Source organism: Macaca nemestrina, chromosome 18 (genome assembly GCF_043159975.1).
Source record: "Macaca nemestrina isolate mMacNem1 chromosome 18, mMacNem.hap1, whole genome shotgun sequence".
Taxonomy (NCBI): Eukaryota; Metazoa; Chordata; class Mammalia; order Primates; family Cercopithecidae; genus Macaca; species Macaca nemestrina.
In genome coordinates this window covers 55,436,726-55,459,363 of record NC_092142.1, presented here as the reverse complement: position 1 = coordinate 55,459,363, position 22,638 = coordinate 55,436,726, and the positions used below count along the sequence as shown (strand labels likewise).

Below are 22,638 nucleotides of genomic sequence, written 5' to 3'. Positions count from 1 at the left end.
GATATACCTAAAAATAAACCCAATTAACTTAGGCCTGTCAGATCATACTATAGTATATACTTTTATTTTAGCTTGTTAGTGTTTATTCTTTTAAGATAATTTATCATATTACAGATTTGATATTTTAAACTAAATCATTTCTTATATTCATAGTGTTTCTCCTGTAAAATATTTTTCACTTACAAATGGGAATTTAATCTAAAACATAAACAATGTAATAGTTTTATTCTACTAGATTAAGAGGACTTTTTTCTTTTTTTTTTTTTTTTTTTTTGAGACGGAGTCTCGCTCTGTCGCCCAGGCTGGAGTGCAGTGGCCTGATCTCAGCTCACTGCAAGCTCTGCCTCCCGGGTTCACGCCATTCTCCTGGCTCAGCCTCCCGAGTAGCTGGGACTACAGGCGCCCGCCACCTCGCCCGGCTAGTTTTTTTTTGTATTTTTAGTAGAGACGGGGTTTCACCGTGTTAGCCAGGATGGTCTCGATCTCCTGACCTCGTGATCCACCCGTCTCGGCCTCCCAAAGTGCTGGGATTACAGGCTTGAGCCACCGCGCCCGGCCGAGGACTTTTTTCTTAATGAAAAAAATATATATATATTTTTTGAGACAAGGTCTCACTCTGTTGCCCAGTCTGGAGTGCAGTGGTGCGATCTCGGCTCACTGCAACTTCCACCTTGTGGGCTCAAGTGATCCTCCCTTTTTAGTCTCCCCAGTAGCTGGGGCCACAGGCATGAACCACCATGCCAGGCCAATTTTTGATTTTTTTGTAGAGATGGGGTTTTGCCGTGTTACCAGGCTGGTCTTGAACTCCTGAGATCAAGCAATCGGCCTGCCTTGACCTCCCAAAGTGCTGGGATTACAGGTGTTAGCCACTGTGCCTGGCCATCAATTTCTATAATAAAAAATACCCTTCAAGACCAGCCTAGCCAACATAGAAAGACCTTGTCTCTACAAAAAAAAAAAAAAACAAAAAAAGCCACAAGAGGCTTATTTTGTCTGCCCCTCCCCTCCCCCCTTCCCCTTCTCCCCTTCCCCCTCTCCCCTCTCTTTTCTCTTCTCTTCTCTCTTCTCTCTTTTCTCTTCTCTTCTCTTCTCTTCTCTTCTCTTCTCTTCTCTTCTCTTCTCTTCTCTTCTCTTCTCTTCTCTTCTCTTCTCTTCTCTTCTCTTCTCTTCTCTTCTTTTGCTTTTGACAGAGTCTAGGGCCTGGCTCTGTCACCCAGGCTGGAGTGCTGTGGTGCAATTTCTGCTTACTGCAGCCTCCACCTCCCAAGCTCAATCCATCCTCTCACCTCACCCGCCCAAGTAACTGGGACTACCGGCACGTGCCCCCATGCCCATCTAATTTTTGTATTTTTTTGTAGAGATGGGATTTCACCATGTTGCCCAGGCTGGTTTTGAACTCCTGAGCTTGAGCAATCCTCCTGCCTTGGTCTCCCAAAGTGCTGGGATTAAAGGTGTGATGTGGCTGGCCTTATTTTGCTTTTGCTTGCTTTCATTCTTTTTTCTGCTGGTGGACAAAGGGAGTGCACAAAGCACTAGGGAGAGAGCAGGTCCTCATGTCTACGATAGCAGTACCTGAACTATACTTGGAGTTACAGCATCACCCTTCTGAGTAATCAGTGATAGTGACTTAATGCTGTGTGAAATAGAATTGATGGTCAAACTACCAGGATAAACCTCAAGATTGTAGGGGGATTCCCAGGGGATAGGTGTAATTGGTTGTCACTTATTAACAGGACTTTTCCTCAATAAAAGTTGAGTTTCTATGTCATAAAAATATTTTATGGAACTTCGAAGCAGAGAAAATAAAATAATGGGTAAACTTGAACAATCTGCTTTTTAATTGAACTGAGAAATGTTTGTCTTTTATCATTTTATAAAAATAAGTTTGGTCTGAGCAACGCTAAATTTTACTAAAAAGAAAATATCCTTTTTTATAGTCTCTTCTTGTGACAGTGAGGACTGCGCATGTGATTTTACGGTGAGTGAAACTGGAGAGGGAGGTGATTGAGGCCTACTCATACAGTTGATTTTAAGATGTAGCAGGTATGAAATATATAAAAATCTGACTAAATTACAGTATGATTAAACCAAATTCAGTTGTAACAGTAAATTACTAAGGTGTTTTCTCTCTTCATTACAGATACGTAATTCACCTCTGGGACCTCAATCACGAAGGGACGTGGGAAGGAAAGGGGACGTACGTCTATTACACAGACTTCGTCATGGAGCTCACTCTCCTGTCCCTGGACCTCATGCACCATATTCACATGTTGGTAAGTTTCCTCAGAAGAAGCTCTAACAGAGGGCAAGCCTTTCAGAATCAGGAACAGTAATGGTTTCTTTATTAAAAAATGAAACTTTAGAAATAAGATGCGGATGGACTACTTAAAAGACTAAAAATGAATGTGGCTGCAAACCCTCCCTCTTTTTGCCACTGGGTATAAGGCAGTGCCGTGGAATTGCTTTGGCTGGTGCCTAACTCAGGAGGTGTTTGTTGTCCTGGGAGACTTAGTTAACTCTGCTGACCAAGTCAATAGATTATTCTTTTAGCATGAAAGTAAGGAGCTGCCTTTCCCCAGTTTCTATGGCTTTAAATATTTAGCAGTTACTTTGTAGGTGGTAATGGGAATTCCTGCAGTGTTAGCTACTTCATGGATTCATACATTTTCCATCTTTGTAATTAAAAAAAGTCTTTATACTTAATTCCTACATTCCTACTACCATCATTGTTTACATTTTACTTTGATATGTTAGAAGTTACAGTGTCATAGATCTGCTTCATTGGTTGGCCTTTCAGTGATCTAGTAATGGTGAGAATTAAAATAGTTGGTGGGCAGTTTATTTAAATTATAAGCCCAGTAAGTATCATTTAAAAATTATTGGGCTACACATGGCACATTTCTAAGTCTGCTTTTTGAAAGAAACTTTGAAAACATACTTTTTAAAGAAAGCATGTAATTCTTTTTTTAAAGAAAAGAGGCTCGGCCGGACGTGGTGGCTCACGTCTATAATCCCAACTACTGGGGAGGCTGAGGCAGAGAATTGCTTAAACCTGGGAGATGAAGGTTGCAGTGAGCCGAGATCGCACCACTGCACTCTAGCCTGGGCGACAGGGTGAGACTCCATCTCAAAAAAAAAAAAGCCTCCCTCCCCCCTCAAAAAGGGGACAAATGGCCAAAGATAACTCTTAAGATTTTTTTGTCTTCTTTTTTTAAATTTTAATTTTTTTCCTCATGCTTGTTTCCTGAAGATTTTGTTGTGTTTAACTGCTTCTTTTAACAGTTTTCTTTTTATGTATTTGAGTACATACCTTCATAAATTGAGTTATTTTAGACATATAGACATATAGTTTTAAAAATGTATTATGAACATTTTCCTATGCTAGCATCAGTTCTTCTAAGCTGTTTTAATACTTTCAGGATAAAAATGTCTTCAGATAGCTGTACCATGATTTAATAAACCACATCTCACAGTGGGTTATTTAGATTATATTCGGTTGTTTGCTATTTCACATTTTTACATATTTTTTATCATGTATTAGTTTGATAAAATTAGTTATATCTTGCTTTTTTTATTTATCTAATACAGTCTTCCCATAATTGACCTTCAGAACTGTTATATATACAAATATAATAGTGTAATATGTAGTTGTATAATATAAATAAATGTAATTAATGAGTATATAATTTTACATTATATAAGTTTACAACCTAACTGTTCTTCTGCTGGACATTTTGTTCATTTTCATATTTTCTCTTTTATAATTTCATGGATAGACATCTTTTTGCATAAAGCTTTTCCATTTCTGATGAGTTTCTCAGGAAAGATGACTGGCAGTGGAGCACCTAGGCAGACGAGGATATGCCTTGTTTAGAGTAATGAGATACATCTGTGTATTTCCTTTCTGAAAAATATTGCAGTTCACCATCACCAACAGTGAAGAGCTTCTGCTGCATACTGCGCCTTCATCACTAGCAAGTTCATGTTCACTTTTACCGTGTATTTTACTCTCTTTCTTTCTAAGTTATTTGGCAACATCTGGTTATCCATGGCTAGCTTGGTCATCTTTATGCAGCTTCGTTACCTGTTTCATGAGGTGCAGCGTCGAATTCGTCGGCACAAGAACTATCTGCGTGTGGTTGGGAACATGGAGGCCAGGTGAGGAAACATAAGTTGATGTTGCCTAAGTTTACTCATTTTAGCTTTTTAATAACAACAGATTCCAGAGTATGTCAGAATGCATGTTTGTAAACTGCTAACAGTGGTGGAGAGGAGAGGCTCTGGAGTCAGACTGCCCGGGTGTGAATCCCCGCTTAGGTGCTGGGTGATTTGGGGCAGTTTACTTCATCTCTAAATTAGGGATGAAAACAGAACCTTCTGCCTGAACCTTTGGGAGAATTTGGTGAGATAATTCGTGTATTTAGAATAGTACTGGGCACGTAGTGCTCAGTATTAGGCTCTTATTCGTCATGATTTTATTGTCATTATTATCAAATAGACGCTTCATTGGGCTTCTGTCCTGCTCATTTCGTGAAAGTGGGTCTCAATTATTCTCTGCATATGCATGTTTACACACACATACTTAACCTCATTGAAGGAGGCACTCTTTTGCCAAGCTGAGGCTAAACCATGCCTGGAGGTGCAAGATTAATGGGTATCCTCTTTGTGCCCAGGGGGACAGCCTGGATCACTTCTTTGTGACCAGGGACACAGATCGGATCTCTGGGGGCCTTACTTCTCTGATTTGTCTGGATATGTTCTCCGAGGTCTTCACTAAAAGCAGTCATTGTTATTATTACTATTTTGGAGATGTCGTCTCGCACTGTCACCAGGCTGGAATGCAGTGGCGCAATCTCGGCTCACTGCAACCTCCGCCTCTTGGGTTGAAGCGATTATCCTGCCTCAGCCTCCTGAGTAGCTGGGATTACAGATGCCCGCCACCACACCCGGCTAATTTTTGCGTTTTTAGTAGAGACGGGGTTTCACCATGTTGGTTAGGCTGGTCTTGAACTCCTGACCTCATGATCCTCCTGCCTCAGCCTCCCAAAGTGCTAGGATTACAGGTATGAGCCACCGCACTCGGCCTAGCAGCCATTATTTAGACAAAGTTCCTGTGCATAAGTTTCTCACTCACTTTTTAATGGGCTTTGAAGGTAAATTATATTTTTGATTATCAAGAATGTTTTGCTGAACACGCTTTCTCTGTAACTGTGCTGTGATATAGGTGCAGTCTATCAAGTGGTGTTTAGTGTGTGTGTGGAACTGACCAAGGTTCCTGCTGGGCTTGTTTTGTTTCCACAGGTTTGCAGTTGCAACTCCAGAGGAGCTGGCTGTCAACAATGACGACTGTGCCATCTGTTGGGACTCCATGCAGGCTGCGCGGAAACTGCCCTGCGGACATCTTTTCCACAAGTAGGAGCTTTGTGAAGGGCCCTGCGGGACGGGTGTTCTGTCCAGGGTGTGTGGGTGCTTTTTGTACCCAGGCTTGAGACTCATCCTAGTGGAGGAGTGGGGACATTACCTCCGCCTGGCCTTGCTGCTGGCACTGCGTGTTCTGGGAAGCTCTTGGGTGTCCTTCTTTGTTCCTTAGCCTCTTCCCTACATCATAGGACTGTTTCCCTCCCATAGTTTGCCATCTTAATTTCTGGGTATGGTAACTGTCTTCATATTTCTTCTCCATTTTAGCTCTGAAGTACAGCAAATATGTCTGTAAGATTTAAAAGAAAGGATTAGCGGGGAGTCCTTATTTTCAGACAGCTTATTATCTAACTGGGAGAGAGAGAATATATAATTTTGCATTTTGTATATGCCCAAAAGAAGCCTAAAATCTCACCAGAGAAGTGGATTGAGATGGGTTGTAGACCAGGACCACTAAACAGCACAAAAGAGCTGTGTGTGTTATCAAGGATTACAAATAGTCTCTTCTGTAATCTTTCCAGATGGAAGTAGATCTAAGATGTCACTGGGGCTCTGTCTGTCTCACATAAATGACTGTGTGTATAAGTTTGATGTTTTGATGTTAATGGACCTTGAGGTATCTTTTGGCCTTTTGCATGTGTTTTCAATTTTGCATATTGGGAAAGTTCTGATCTTTGCATCTTTAATCTTCCTTTATTTTATAGTCTGAAAGGGTTTTTCTTCTTCTTTTTTATATAGGGCTTTGGAGCTAGAGTCTCAGTAACTCAACACATTGTTGACAGATTTTTTTTTTTTTTTTTTTTTATGTGCTGAGTGCTGTGTTAGGCTCTGGGGATAAAATGAAAATGACTAGTGTGGTCATTGCTTTCCTGTAGCTTACAGTCGAACAGAGGATTCAAACGTGAATCAGAACCAGGCATATTTATGAATTTTAAAGTATCAATGAGATAAGTGCTTTAAAGCAAAGGAACATAGTTCTTGAGAGCTTGTAATGAAAAAATCCGACTCAAACTTGAAGGAAGTGACTCTTGAGGATAAGTAGGAGTTAAGTCAACAAAAGGAGGGATCAGGTGGTACTAGGTACTTGAGAGAGAGGGTGCATCTGTGCAGCAGGAAGAAATGGAAGAGACTAAAAGAGAAGCTGTGTGGCTGATCCCAGAGAGTAAAGGACAAGGTGTCCGCTGAGGCAGAAGACACATAGGCAGGGTCTGGAGGACCATTGGGAGTGGTGAGATGCTGTTGAACATTGAGTAAGGATTGGCGGGTAAGATTTGCTGTTTGAAGAGATCCAGGGGGATTGGTTAGTAATGGCTGCAGTGGTTCAGGGGTAATCCTAGCACTTTGGGACACTGAGGCAGGTGGATCACCCAAGGTCAGGAGTTTGAAACCAGCCTGACCAACATGGTGAAACCCCACCTCTACTAAAAATACAAAAAAATTAGCTGGGCGTGGTGGCGGGTGCCTGTAATCCCAGCTACTTGGGAGGCTGAGGCAGGAGAATTGCTTCAACCTGGGAGGTGGAGGTTGCAGTAAGCTGAGGTCATGCCATTGTACTCCAGCCTGGGCAACAAGAACGAAACTCTGTCTCAAAAAAAAAAAAAAAAGAAATTGTAACTTGGACTCTGGTGGTACAAGTAGAGTTAGTGAGAAGACAGATTTGAGGGGATCAGGAAGGATGTGGTGCTAGACCAGCTGAGGGAAAGTGAGGAATGAAAGAGGTGCCAGGGTTTCCCTAGTTGTGCGGGTTGGACAGTTGGGTGTAGAGCGGTGCACGTTCGTTGAGGTTGGGAAGACCAGGGAATTTGCACACATTTCTCAAAATTATTTCAGTTAGCCCCTAAGGAGCTTGGAGGCTAGTTGGGAAGAATAAACTCAGAATAACTCTATTTTAGCTCAGAAATAATATCTTCAAGCATATGTTAGATTAATTCTATGATTTAATTTCTTTGAGGCAAAATTCAGATAATATACATTTAACCATTTTAAAATGTACAGTTCAGTGGCTGCTAATGTGTTCACAATGTTATGCAACCACCCTTCTCGCTAGTTTCAAAACCTTTTTATCACTCCACAATAGCGCCTCATAGTCACTAAGTAAGCACTCTTCATTCCTTCCTTCTCCATCGCCTGGCAACCACTAATCCACTTTCTGTCTCTATGGATTTACCTATTCTGGACATTTCATATAAAGGAATCATATAACGTGACTTTTTGTGACTGACGTCTTTCGCTTAATATTTTTTGAGGTCATCCAAGTTGTAGCATGTATCAGTACTTCATTACATTTTATGGGTGAATTTAAGTAATTTTATAAATTAAACAATTAGTTTATCCATTCATCCATTGGTGGACATTTGGGTTGTTTCCACATTTTGACTATTATGAATAATGCTGGTAGGAACATGTGCTTGTGAGAAGTATCTGTTTGAGGACTTGTTCCCACTTCTTTTGGGTATATGCCTAGGAGTGGAATTTCTGGATCACATGATAATTCTGTTTAACTTTTGAGGAAATGCCAAACTGTTTTCTACAGCAGCTGTACCACTTGATATTCCCACCAACAATACCTGAGGGGTCTAGTTTCTTCATACATCTTGCCAACACTTGTCATTTTCTATTTTTGTTATTATAGCCATTCTTGTGGGTGTGAAGTGTTATCTCATTATGGTGAATTTTGTTTTGTTTTTTAGTAATAATTCTTAAATATAGTTTTTTTATTCTGGTAAAATATAACAAAAAATTTACTGTTAGCTATTTTTAAGTATATGGTCTGGTGGCATGGAGTATAGTCATATTGTTGTATAGCCTTCATCACCATCTATCTCCAGAACTTTTTCATCTTATGAAACTGAAATTGTCTCCAGTATACAGAAAGTCCCTCTCTGTTTCTCCCAAAGCCCTTGGCACTCACCATTCTATATTTTGTCTCTATGAATTACTCTAGATACCTCTGTTGGCTTTGGGTTTAGTTTGCTATTTTTCTGGTTCTATAGGCATAAAGTTAGGTTTTTGACTTGAGAGCTTTCTTCTTTTTAGGCATTTTCTGCTACAAATTGGCCTCTGAGCATTGCTTCCACTGCATCTCATAAGTTTGGATACGTTGTGGTTTTGTTTTCATTTGTCTCAAAGTGTCTCATTTCCCAAAGTGATTTCTTCTTTACTCAGTGGTTGCTTAAGAGTTAGGATTTAATTTTAAAACACTTATCTGCCTCGGGTTGAGTGAATAAATAGTTGTTAGGATGTGCTCTTGGTTGGCTTTACTTTGTAGCTTTGGGAATGATTGTGTGCTGAGAATCTAAGGCAAATTCATTTTAATTTGTGATAAAGGTAATGCCTATATTCTTGCAGACACAATAGCTAGATAATTTGTTGCTATAGAGGATATTTTTACAACATTTCAGAGTCCAGTGAATAGATCCGTTTTCTCTCTAAAGTTTGATTTCTCTCAGTTAAGGAACTCTAGCATTTTTTTCAAAACAGAAAACTATATCTAACTAGTTGTACTCACCTTGGAGTTTTTAGGCTGTTATATTTAATGTGGGAGGATTTTGCACTCTGTGAAATAAATTTAGATTTGCTTATAAAAAGTATGTCACAGTGTAGCGTTATTGGAAGGCAAGGATCTTGCATACTTTTGTAATCCCCCGCAAGGCTAATGTTATTCTACTAGTGGTGTGATTTCAGGGTGTCACTAGGAGAAGTGGACTTAAAAAAATCACTTATTTGACTAAATTATCACAGACAAATTATAGGTATTTAATTATTGCAAAATATGATAGAGTTGGGTATATACATACAGACAGATGACATTATTTTGGAACACGACTGTCACACACTCTCATGACACGGAGTGAGTAAGAAGTAGCTCTATCTTGGCCTCTAGGAAACTCCTGTTACTTATGTACCATTTGGTTGCTGGAGACTCTGAGGATTATCGTATTATGGTGAGGTTTTCCTTTATAACTTTATATCTACACATGTTCATAGATATTTAAAAGAAGATACAGCATTTTTATTGAGTGCCTACTTGCGCCCTTAGAGAAAGATAACAAATTCTCATAAAATGGGAGGGACCTTGGAGATTAATTCATCCAGCCATCTCATTCTTTAGTGGAGAGGACTAGTCAAGAGAGGCTGAAGGGTTTGCCTGGATCACACAGCTAGTTAGAGGGAGAATTGGGACTGATCTCACATTTTCTGCTTCTTACTCTAGTATCCTTTCCTTTAATGGACACCTCAAGTATTTACTGAGTGTCTACCATAATTAAGGCATTATCATCTCCTGAGAGAGGGCAAAAGAAGCTTCAGCCTTGTTGGGAAAGCAGCATGCAAAGAGAAGAGGGTGGAGGAGGTTGAGGTGGTGAATGGAGAGGAGAAGTTACAGGTGAGCCAGGGGAACGGGGAGGTAAGGACCTGTAGGGCTGTCATGCTTAAGGAAAAAGCAGATGGGAGGTCTTAGCAAGTTTGGTGCCAGATAAGTGAGTTGGAAGGAGAGGAGCTTGAGTGAATGAGTGAGATTTTTGACATCAAGATTTTGAAGACAAGGCCAAGGCTATGACTGTGCTAGTGGTAGCTAAAGCAGAGTGAAAGATGTGAGCGTCAGAGTGGAGGACTCAAGGATATGAGAGGCCAGGGTGTTGGATGATTCAGCCACATGGATTTTGAAGTAGCCAAATAGAATTGGATGAGAAGATGGTGAGCCATGCTAGGAAGTCCCATTGAAAAGGGGTCACAACCAGGAGCTTGGTAGATGACTTCATATGGTAAAGAATTCATGTTCCCAGCAGGACACGCTGGAAGTGTATTAAAATGAAGTAGGGCAAAGAGGTAATGTCCATAAATGCTTCTTAACACTTAAATCTCACTAGTGGTGGAGAGAAAATCAAATTGGAGCACATTTGACAGATCCAGAGTACTTCTGGGTGAATTCTTACAAAGTATGCTAAGGAACAATCGAGGATGCTGACGTATGTTCTTTTGGACTTTTTGGTAGCTCCTGTCTTCGTTCCTGGCTAGAACAAGACACCTCCTGTCCAACATGCAGAATGTCTCTTAATATTGCTGACAATAATCGTGTCAGGGAAGACCATCAAGGAGAGAATTTGGATGAGAATTTGGTTCCTGTAGCAGCAGCCGAAGGGAGACCTCGCTTAAACCAACACAATCACTTCTTCCATTTCGATGGTTAGTTGGTTTCAACCTCTAAAACTATACCTAAGGGATGTTCTCCCCTAGGCAGATACTATTTTAATTATAAATTGCCCTGTACAGACCAGTTTAATATTATACAGTCATGTGCCCCATAACGACATTTCAGTCCATGACAAACCGCATATACGGCAATGGTCCCATAAGATGATAATGGACCTAAAAAATTCCTGTGGCCTGGTATTTACTACAATTTTTATCATTACTTTAAAGTGTACTCATACTTACATAGAAAAAAAATTTACTGTAAAGCAGCCTCAGGCAGGTCCTTCAGGAGGTTCCAGAATAAGGTATTGTTATTCTAGAAGATGACAGCTGGTACAAGAGGTGGAGGTGGACCACAGCGATACTGATGCTCCTGACCTGTGTAGGCTTAGGCTAATGTGTGTGTTTGTATCTTAGTTTTTAGCCAAAAAAATTTAAAAAGTAAAATTAAAACTTTTAGAAATAGAAAAACTCTTGCAGAATAAAAAAGAAAATATTTTTAATAGCTGTACAGGGTGTTTGGATTTTAAGCTAAGTGTTACTACAAGAGTCAAAAAGTTAAAAATTAAGTTTATGAAGTAAAAAACTTATAGTAAGCTAAATTTAATTTATTGAAGAAAGAAACATTTTGTCATGAATTTAGTGTAGCCTAAGTGTACGGTGTTTATAAAGTCTATAGGAGCACACAGTAATGTCCTAGGCCTTCACATTTCACCACTCACTGACTCACCTAGAGCAGCCTTAATCCTGCAAGCTTCATTCCTGGTAAGTGCCCTATGCAGGTGTTTTGTTTTGTGTTTTTTTGTACCATATTTTTACTACATGTTTTCTATTAGATATGTTTAGATACACAAATACTTAGCACTGTGTTACAACTGCCTCCAGTACAGTAACATGCTGTACAGGATTGTAGCCTAGAGCAATAGACTATATCATATAGCCTGGGTGTATAGTAAGTTATACCATTTAGGTTTATGTAAATACACTCTATGATGTTTGCACAACGATGAAATCACCTAGCAACACATTTATCAGAACGTGTCCCTGTTGTTAAGCTACGCATTGACTGTATTTCAATTTTAATTGAAAGCATTTAGGTGGGAGGGATGGATAGACAGATGGATAGAGATAGAACAAACAGAGGGATGCCAGGCATTTTGCCCGATTCCATGTCAGTATGGGCAGGGTGGGGCAGGAGGGTGGAGAAGTAAAACTAAATCAACCATGCCTTCGAGGAGCACACTTAATTAGCTCGATAGTTAACCTTTCCTAATAATGTATTGCATTTGTGTAGCATTTAAGCATATAATGAAGGATCATTGAGAAGCCTTTCTAGTGAGTACCACAAGCAGAATCAGAGCTGGAACCCTGTTGCTTTGTCCATAAAATATAAATGTTCTGCCTCCCAGCAGTGTTAAAAGGAGTTGTAATGAAAACCACACTTAAAATTCTAAGGCTGTGACATATCAGGGTCTGGTTGATCATCCTTCCTTAATTCACATTAAGCTGCTGTTGATTTTCAACAGTCCAGTACCGCTAAATTCTGTGAGTTCATGTTTATAATTGTTACTGTAACACAAGTGTCCCTGGAATTTTGTTAGCAGTAGTGCTATTCACATCCCCAATTTGAGTTTCAAGAATGGGGTACAGTGGGGATGGTGTCATGTTGGTGAAATCCTTCAAAGAAAGGACCAGGGGGAGTAGAGTCATATCTTCCAAAAGAGTAGGTGGGGCTACTTGGCTGGCTGTGCCCAGAATGTTAGAGGGGTTTAGGGGGCCTGGTTTGGTGGCTGTGAATGAAGGGGTCTTCCAGGTAAAACTTCTGAAATATACTAGCAATATTGGAGATGAGACCTGGCTATCCAATCCATTATTTTATGAATTATGACTACTAAAACTTTAGTCAAAATAGGTAAACTCAACTTTATTTATCCCTAGTTAGTACATGAAATAAGTATCCATTTCTTAAATGGGTACATTTTGTTTGTACCCATCTCAAGACCTTTGAGATGGCCATTCCACTTGATTTTCTTTCTTTTTTTTTTTTTTTTTGAGACGGAGTCTTACCCTGTCTCCAGGCTGGACTGCAGTGGTGCGATCTCAGCTCACTGCAACCTCCGATTCCCTGGTTCAAGCGATTCTCCTGCCTCAGCCACCCAAGTAGCTGGGATTACAGGCACGTGCCACCATGCCTGGCTAATTTTTGTATTTTTAGTAGAGACGGGGTTTCACCGTTCTGGCCAGGATGGTCTCGATCTCCTGACCTTGTGATCTGTCTGCCTTAGCCTCCCACAAGTGTTGGGATTACAGGTGTGAGCCATTGCGCCTGGCCACACTTGATTTTCTATTCCATGCATCAGAGTTTCTTTGCGAAGGAATGAAAAGCAGCCTTAAACGTGTAGCTTGATATTGGGTTGTTTTACAGCCTATTCTTGGTGCTGTTGTATCTTGGGCTCCTGTTTTCTTCGGGAAATAACAGAAGTAGCAGACTTTTTGGTGCTGTTAGTCTACAAGCCTGTGTTGTAGAATAGCATGATTTAAAAAGAATTTTAAATCAGAAAACCAAGGCTTTTAAGATTAAAGAAAAAATACTTCCTGAAAGTAAATGTGAAAATGCCTCCAAATGAATAGTCATTTGTGTAGCTCGTGAAAGAGAGGAGCCAAAGCTCATGTGTTATAGAAGCTTAGAGCCTTGAAAAGCTTCTTCATCTCCCAGGCTGAGCGCGTGAGGGTGCTGGGTTGGGCTGCATCCAGCCCCCCTGGAAAGCAGGATTGCTCAGCAGTGAAGGGTTCTAGGGCTTGCCTGTCTGGCTTCACATCTTGGCCATCATAGTTAAACTGTGTGATCTTGGACAAGTCCCCTAACTTCTGAGTGCCTCAGAGACCAAAGACCAAGGGTATTAGTGCTGTATCTTTGAGAAGGATACTAGGAGAATGATAATAGGAGGTACCATGTGGGATGTAGTGAGGATTAAATGAGCTAGTCCACGTGGAACACTTGGCATGAGAGGCCTGCCATATAGGAAGCCCTCAGTGAACACCAGCCATTACAGCGGCTGCTGTGAGAGCAGATGATGGGGGAAGGAGTCAGGGCTCTGAAACTTATTCTGGATTCTTGTTTGTTTCAGGGTCTCGGATTGCGAGCTGGCTGCCAAGTTTTTCGGTTGAAGTGATGCACACCACCAACATTCTTGGCATTACACAGGCCAGCAACTCCCAGCTCAATGCAATGGTAAGGCCTGCTAGCTGCGTTAAGAGGATGACTAGGAATTAGGAGGGAAGGAACAGCTAGAGCGTGTGTGCTGGGTATATGACCTTGTTGGTCTTACTCTGCTCTGGCAGAAGAGAAGGAATTTTAGGGGCTTCTTTTTATTTACTGGGACTGTTTACATTCCTGTGTTTTAAATTTTGAAACTTTCATTTTATTTCTTTGGCGGATAATCTAACCTTTTCTGAACACTACTAGGTTCACTCTGTTGTAATCTAGGCCTACCTTGGGACTCCTTTGATTTTAGCCAAAAAAAAAAAAAAAAAAAAAAATTTTTTTTTTTTTTTCTGGAGACAGGGTCTTCCTTCATTGCCCAGGCTGGAGTGCAGTGGTGCAGTCTTGGCTTACTGTACCTTCTACCTCCTGAGTTCAAGCAATTCTCCTGCCTCAGCCTCCCGAGTAGCTGGGATTATAGGCATGGACCACCATGCCTGGCTAATTTTTATAGAGACGAGGTTTCACCATGTTGACCAGGCTGGTCTCGAACTCCTGGCCTCAAGTGATCCGTCCGCCTTGGCCTCCCAGAATGCTCGGATTACAGACGTGAGCCACTGCATATAGCCTTTAGCCAAAATATTTTGGGGAATTATCGACTGGAGTGAACGATGTGCCTTGCATTAAAAATTTTATGAGGCTGGGCACTGTGGCTCACTCCTGTAATCCCAGAGCTTTGTGAGGCCGAGGCAGGCAGATGGCTTGATTGCCCAGGAGTTTGAGGCTGCAGTGAGCTATACTCACACCATTGCACTCCAGCTTGGGTGACAGAGTGAGACCCCATCTCTAAAAAAAGCAAAGAGACTGGGCATGGTGGCTCACGCCTGTAATCCCAGCACTTTGGGAGGCTGAGGCAGGTGGATCACATGAGGTCAGGAGTTCGAGACCAGCCTGACCCATATAGTGAAACCCTGTCTCTACTAAAAATACAAAAATTTGCTGGGCATGTTGGCATGCACCTGTAATCCCAGCTACTTGGGAGGCTGAGGCAGGAGAATCGCTTGAACCCGGGAGACGGAGGTTGCAGTGAGCCGAGATCACACCATTACCCTCTAGCCTGGGCAACAAGAGTGAAACTCTTGTCTCAAAAAAAAAAAAAAAAATTGTATGAGGCTCACCAAATGTATGTTTTTGTTCCCCATTTTTTCCTCCTTCGCCTCCAAAAATTGTGTATGTGTGTGTGTGTATGCATGCACGTGTGTATGTGCCTTGAAATGTTGAGGTGTGTTGTTGGCTCAAGGATATTGTTTGAATACTTCAAGTTTCTTTGTATTTTTCCAAAGCAATGTGTTATTATTTTACAATGATGGAGAAACGTGCAAACCAGTGCAAATCCAGTGCAAACCACCTTAGTCCTGCTTGGATTAGGGCCTCTGGCTGACCTGCATAAGCCCGGCCAGTGCTTTGGAAGGTCGTTGGTTTATTCATTAGTTAATCCTTATTGACTGACTGAACAAATTTGAGCTGAGAGCCTGTTCCTGAGATAGGCACTGTGGCGAGCATAGCACCTGCAATGTCAGTAAGGTAGACTCAAGTCTTACTCTCAAGTAGGGTAGATACTAACTGGGGAGACAGGTCATAAATATAAATAAGATGACTGCTGATGGTGATGAGTGCTCTGGTAGCAGTAAGGTAGGCAGTGTGGTGGAGTGGGTGGGTAGAGGCAGAGGAAGCATTTTAGAGGAGACATTTGGAGATGTTCTGTTTGAGGGGTAATATGTATGCTAAAACAGGAAGGATGAGATGGAGCTGGATCGGGGGAGAGGAGGCAGTGGAAACAGTAGGTGCAAAGGCTATGAGGTAAGAAAGTGCTGGGAACTGAGAAAGGTCATTATGGTTGGGGCCTAGCAAGTAGGGAAGCAAGTCTGTGATATAAATTGAGATTTCAGAGCCAGAACATGCAGGGTCTTACAGGCCACAGGCAAATTTAGATCTTGTAAAAGTATTAGAAGGCCATTCAAAGCTTCTTACAGACCCCACCACCACCACCAGGGGACTGACAGGACATTTAACAGAATGATTTTGCTTCTGGGAGGAGGATGAATTATAGAAGGTCAGAAATGGAAGCAACAGGACCAGCAATTAGGATGTTGCTGCAGTAGTCAAGGCAAACTCACATAGGGGCTTGGACAGGGGTATTGGTAATAAAGGTGAAAAGAAGTGGCAGGTTTAGGACAGTTTTATAAGATGAGCTGGTGGGACTTGGTGCTTTGGTTGGATATGGGGGATGAGAGAAGTGGCGAAATGGAAGCTGCCTTGTTGGGTTTGAATTAAGCAGCTGAGTTGACAGTGGTACCATGTACTGAGATGGGAAGACTCGGGAGGAACAGGCATGAGGATGGGTCACGGTGTTCTGTTTGGGTAAGTCTGCAATGGTCTGTAGGCAGTTCTAGACCTCAGTGAGTAGATCAAGCGAGAGATGCACATTTGGGAGATTGAAGCCTGGAGGTGACATCTAAAGCAGGGGGCAAAGAGAAGAGGGCCAACATCTGAGCTCTAGGTCCTGCCATGTTCAGAGGTCTGGCAGAGGGAGGAGCCATGACAGCTGGTGGAGAGGGAAAAGACCAGGAGAAGGTGGCAGCACAGCACAGAGGAGTTGGGTTTCCAGGAGGGAAGAGTCAAGCGTGTGGAATTCTTACAAGATGAACTCATAGAAGTGCATATTGGATTTGGCAGAGTGGGAGTGATTGATTAGCTGGAAAAGAACCAGCACTTTTCATGGCCCGAGGGTTTGGACACTAGATTGTGGTAGATTGAAATGAGTGGGAGCTGAAGAAATAGACCATACCAGGAAGTATGTTACAAAGAAGGACAGAGCAGTAGAGGTGGTAGCTTGATAGGAGTGTGGCATCCAGGGGAGTGTTTCATTTGTTTAAGATTTTTGAATAGATCATTTATTTACAAGTTCAGAACCTAGAGAGGAGTATACAGTGAAGTCATGCTCCCATCTTTTTCCCATGTGCCCAGCTTCTACGCCCCCTAACAGCCTGGGTTAGTTTCTTATGTATTATGTTGCTCCAGAAGGCTTATAGGCACATACAAGCCAATGCTAGTACATATTCTTTTTCTGACAGACAAGATTAAGAAAGTGAATTTTTTTTTAAATTTTTCTATTTTGGTAAAATACATTATATCTACTATTTTAATATTTTTCAGATGCACATTTCAGTGGTATATTCACATTGTGCAACTATCACCACTGTCCATCTGCATAACTCTTTTCATTTTGCTCAATCAAAACCCTGTACCAAGCCTGTCCAACCTGTGGGCTGCATGTGGCCCAGGACAGCTTTGAATGCAGCCCAACACAACTTTGTGAAGTTTCTTAAAACTATGAGATTTTTTTGCCTTTTTTTTTTTTTTTAAGCTCATCAGCTATCGTTAGTGTTAGTATATTGTATGTGTGGCTCAAGACAATTCTTCAATATGGCCCAGGGAAGCCAAAATATTGGATACCCTTGCTCTATACCCATTAAACAGTTAACTACTAATTCTCCCCTCCCTCTAGCCTTTGGCAACCATTATGCTACTTACTTTCTGTATGAGTTTAACTACCTAGGTACCTCATATAAGTAGAATTATACAATATCTGTCATTTTGTGACTGGCTTATTTCACTTAGCATAATGTCATCGTGGTTTATGTTGTAGCACGGGTCAGAATTTTCTTCCTTTTTAAGGTTGAGTAATACTTCATTATATGTATATACCACTTTTTATTTATCTATTAATCTGTCGATGGACACTTGCATTGCTTCCACATTTTAGCTATCATGAATAATGCTACTGTGAACATGAGTAGGCATATATTTCTTTGAGACCCTGCTTCTAATTCTTTTGAATACTCATGAGTCTTTTTTGTTTGTTTTTAAGACTAATTTTTTAGAGCAGTTTTGGCTTACAGCAAAATTAAGAAGGTACAGAGATTTCCTGTATACCTCCTGTGCCCACAGATGCACAGCCTTCCCCATTATCAACATCCCTCAGCAGAGGGCACATTTGGTACAGTTGATAAACCTGTGTTGGCACATCATAATCACCCAAAGTCCATAGTTTACATTTGTGTTCCCTCTGTAGGTTTGGACAAATACATAGTGACATGTATCCACATGATATAGAGTATTTTCACTGCCCTAAAGATTCTCTATGCACTCTCTGCCTTTCCTTTCCTCCCCCATCCTCTAGCAACCACTGATCTTTTTACTATTGTCATAGCTTTGCCTATTCCAGAATGTCATACAGTTGGAATCCTGCAGTATGTAGCCTTTCAGATGGCTTCTTTCACTTAATTATTTGCATGTATGTTTCCTTTATATCTTTAAGGGATTGATAGTTCATTTCTTGTTAGCACCAAATAATATTCCATTGTCTGAATATACCACAATATGTTAATTCATTCACCTACTTAGGGACATCTTGGTTGCTTCCAGGTTTTGGCAGTTATGAATAAAGGTGCTATAAACATCTGTGTACAGGTTTTTATGTAGACATAAGTTCATAACTTCCTTGGTTAAATGCTGATATGGTTTGACTGTGTCCCCACCCACATCTCCTCTTGAATTCCCATGTGTTGTGGGAGGTACCCAGTGGGAGGTAGTTGAATCATGGGGGCAGGTCTTTCCCATGCTGTTCTTGTGATAGTGAATAAGTCTCACAAGATCTGATGGTTTTTAAAAAGAGGATTTCCCTGCACAAGCTCTCTCTCTTTGCCTGCCGCCATCCACATAAGATATGACTTGCTCCTCCTTGCCTTCCACCATGATTGTGAGGCCTCCCCAGCCATGTGGAACGTCCGTTAAACCTCTTTCTTTTGTAAACTGTCCAGTCTTGGGTATGTCTTTATTAGCTGCGTGAAAATGGACTAATACAGTAAATTGGTACCAGGAGTAGGGTGCTGCTGTCAATACCCAAAAATGTGGAAGCAACTTTGGAACTAGCTAGCAGGCAGGGGTTGGAACAGTTTGGAGGGCTCAGGAGAAGACAGGAAAATGTGGGAAAGTTTGGAACTCCCTAGAGACTTGTTGAATGGCTTTGACCAAAATGCTGATAATGATATGGACAGTGAAATCAAGGCTGAGGTGGTCTCAGATAGAGATGAGGAACTTGTTGGGAACTGGAGCAAGGGTGACTCTTGTTATGTTTTAGCAAAAAGAATGGCGGCATTTTGCCCCTGCCTTCGAGATTTGGGGAACTTTGTACTTGAGAGAGATAATTTAGGGTATCTGGCAGAAGAAATTTCTAAGCAGCAAAAAGTTCAGGAGGTGACTTGGGTGCTGTTAAAGGCATTCAGTTTTAAAAGGGAAACAGCATAAAAGTTTGGAAAATTTGCAGCTTGACAGTGTGATAGAAAAGAAAATCCCATTTTCTGAGGAGAAATTCAAGCTGGCTGCAGAAATTTGCATAAGTAACCAGGAGCTGAATGTTAATCCCCAAGACAATGGGGAAAATATCTGCAGGGCGTCTTCACAGCAGCCCCTCTCATCACAGGCCCAGAGGCCTAGGAGGAAAACATGGTTTCGTGGGTGGGGCTTAGGGTCCCTGTGCTGTGTGCAGCCTAGGGACTTGGTGCCCTGTGTCTCAGCTGCTCCAGCCATGGCTGAAAGGGGCCAGTGTAGAGCTTGGGCCTCTGGCTTCAGAGGGTGCAAGCCCCAAGCCTTGGCAGCCTTCAGGTGGTGGTGAGCCTGCAAGTGCACAGAAGTCAAGAATTGGGGTTTGGGAACCTTTGCCTAGATTTCAGAAGATGTATGGAAACACCTGGATGCCCAGGCAGAAGTTTGGTGCAGGGGTGGGGCCTCCATGGAGAACCTCTGCTAGGGCAGTGCAGAAGGGAAATGTGGTATCAGAGCCCCTACACAGAGTCCTTGCTGGGGCACCACCTAACGGAGCTGTGAGAGGAGGGCCACTGTCCTCCAGACCCCAGAATGGTAGATCCGCTGACAGCTTGTACTGTGCACCTGGAAAAGCTGCAGACAGTCACCACTAGTCCATGAAAGCAGCCGAGAGGGAGGCTGTACCCTGCACAGCAGCCACAGGAGTAGAGCTGCCCAAGACCATGGAAACCCATCTCTTGCAATCAGCGTGACCCAGATGTGAGACATGGATTCAAAGGAGATCATTTTGGAGCTTTAAGGTTTGACTGCCATACCTTATTTCGGACTTGCATGTGGCCTGCAGCCCTTTTGTTTTGGCCAATTTCTCCCATTTGGAATGGCTGTATTTACCCAATGCATATATCCCTATTGTATCTAGGAAGTAGCTAACTTGCTGTTGATTTTACAGGCTCATAGACAGAAGGGACTTGCCTTATCTCAGATGAGATGTTGGACTGTGGACTTTTGAATTAATGCTGAAATAAGTTAACACTTTGGGGTACTGTTGGGAAGGTGTGATCGGTTTTGAAATATAAGGACATGAGATTTGGGAGGGGCCAGGGGCGGGATGATATGGTTTGACTGTGTCCCCACCCCAGTCTCATCTTGAATTCCCATGTTTTGTGGAAGGGACCTGGTAGAAGGTAGTTGAATCATGGGGGCAGGTCTTTCTCCTGCCGTTCTCATGATAGTGAGTAAGTCTCACGAGATATGATGGTTTTAAAAAGAGGAGTTCACCTGCACAAGCTCTCTCTCTTTGCCTGCCACCATCCATGTAAGATGTGACTTGCTCCTCCTTGCCTTCTGCCATGATTGTGAGGCCTCCCCAGCCATGTGGAACTGTAAGTTGATTAAACCTCTTTTTTTTGTAAATTGCCAGTCTTGGGTATGTCTTTATCAGCAGTGTGAAAATGGACTAATACAAAATGCTAAACAGCATGATTGCTAGATCAAATGGTAAAATTGTTTAGTTTTCTTAGAAGCTGCCAAGTTGTCCTCCGGAGTGGCTGTATCATCTTGCGTTCTCACCAGCAGTGAATGAGAGTTCCCGTTACTCCATATCCTCCAGCATTTGGTATTGTCAGTGTTCCAGATTTTGGTTATTCTAATATATATGTAGTGGTGTCTTGTTTTACTTTGCATTTATCTAATGACATATGATATGGAGCAACCTGTTATATTGTCATTTGCCATTTGTATATCTATCTTTGGTGAAGTATCTATTAAGGTCTTATACCCATTTTTTTGACGAGGGAGGTTGTTTTTTTATTGTTGAGCTTTAAAAATTCTTTGTATATTTTGGATAGCAGTCCTTTATCAGATGTGTCTTTTACAAGTATTTTCTCCCATTCTGTGGCTTGTCATCTTATTTTTGACAGTCTTTTGCAGAACTTTTTACTTTTAATGAAGTCCAGCTTATCAATTATTTTCTTTCATGAATCGTGCCTTTGGTGTTGTATCTAAAAAGTCATTGCCATACCGTAGGTTATTTATTTCTCTGTTATCTTCTAGGGGCATTATAGTTTTGCATTTTACATTTAGGCCTGTGATCCATTTTGAGTTATTGTGAAGAGTATAAGGGCTGTGTCTAGATTATTTTTTTGCATGTGAATGGCCAGTTATAGCACCATTTGTTGAAAAGGGTATATTTTTCTCTGTTGTATTGCCTTTGCTCTTCTGTCGAAAATCAGCTAACTATGTGGGTTTAGTTCTGGGCTCTCTGTTCTGTTCCATTGATCTATTTGTTCTTTTGCCAATACCACAGAGTCTTGATTGCTGTAGCTTTGTAACAAGTCTTTTAGACAGGCAGTGTCATATTCTCCAACTTTGTTCTTCTTCAATATTGTATTGGCTATCCTGAGTCTTTTGTCTCTTCATATAACCTTTAGAATCATTTTGTCAATATCCACAAAATAACTTGCTGGAATATTGATTGGGATTGCATTGAATCTGTACGTCAAGTTGGGAAGAATGGGCATCTTGACAATATTTAGTCTTTCTGTCCATGAACATGGACTATCTCTCCATTTATTTCATTCTTCTTTGTTATCATTTATCAAGATTTTGTAATTTTCCTCATACAGATCTTATACGTATTTTGTCCTAAATATTTTGTTTTGTGGGGGTTAATATAAAGCATACTGCACTTTTAATTTCAAATTCCACTTGCTCGTTTCTGTATATAGGAAAGCAGTTGACTCTAGTATTGTTAACCTTGTATCTCACAACTTTGCTTTAATTGCTTATTAGTTCCAAGAGTATTTTTATCAGTTCTTCCAGATTTTCTACGTAGACGAGCATGTCATCTGAAGAGTTTTATTTCTTCCTTCCCAATCTGTTTACCTTTTCTTGTCTTACTGTATTAGTTTGGACTTCCAGGATGACATTGGAAAGCAGTGGTTAGATGGGACATTTTTGTCTTGTTCCTGATCTTAATGTGAAAGCTTTGAGTTTGTCACCATTAAGCATGATGTTAGTGGTAGGGTTTTTGTCGATATTCTTTATCACAGTGACAAAGTTCCCCTCTATTCCTATTTTACTGAGAGTTTTTATCATGAATGGGTGTTGGATTTTGTCGAGTGATTTTTCTGCATCTATTGATAAGGTCATGTTACTTTTCTTTTTTAGCCTGTTGGTAATATTGAATTATATTAATTTATTTTCAAATGTTGAACCAGCCTTATATACCTGGGATAAATACCACTTGGATGTAGTGTATAATTATTTTTATACATTGTTGGATTTGCTAATATTTTATTGAGGATTTTTACTTATGTGTTTATGACAGATATTGGTCTGTAGTTTTCTTGTAATCTTTCTCTGGTTTTAGTATTAATGCTAACCTTATAGTATGAGTTAGGAAGTATCCCTTCTGCTTCTATCCTCTGAAAGAGATT

The 22,638-nt window shown here is 41.1% G+C and overlaps 1 protein-coding gene across 3 annotated transcripts in view; it reads left to right on the top strand.

Moving 5' to 3' along the window:
- Positions 1-22,638, top strand: part of LOC105494067 (autocrine motility factor receptor) — a 56,987-nt gene that overhangs the window by 18,978 nt on the left and 15,371 nt on the right. For all 3 annotated transcript variants that reach the window (XM_011762172.2, XM_011762173.2, XM_071084561.1), the window contains exons 5-10: positions 1,938-1,978; positions 2,141-2,273; positions 4,025-4,158; positions 5,302-5,412; positions 10,412-10,602; positions 13,740-13,843. In XM_011762172.2, the coding sequence (XP_011760474.1) occupies positions 1,938-1,978; positions 2,141-2,273; positions 4,025-4,158; positions 5,302-5,412; positions 10,412-10,602; positions 13,740-13,843 (714 nt within the window). The remainder of the gene's footprint in view (positions 1-1,937; positions 1,979-2,140; positions 2,274-4,024; positions 4,159-5,301; positions 5,413-10,411; positions 10,603-13,739; positions 13,844-22,638) is intronic.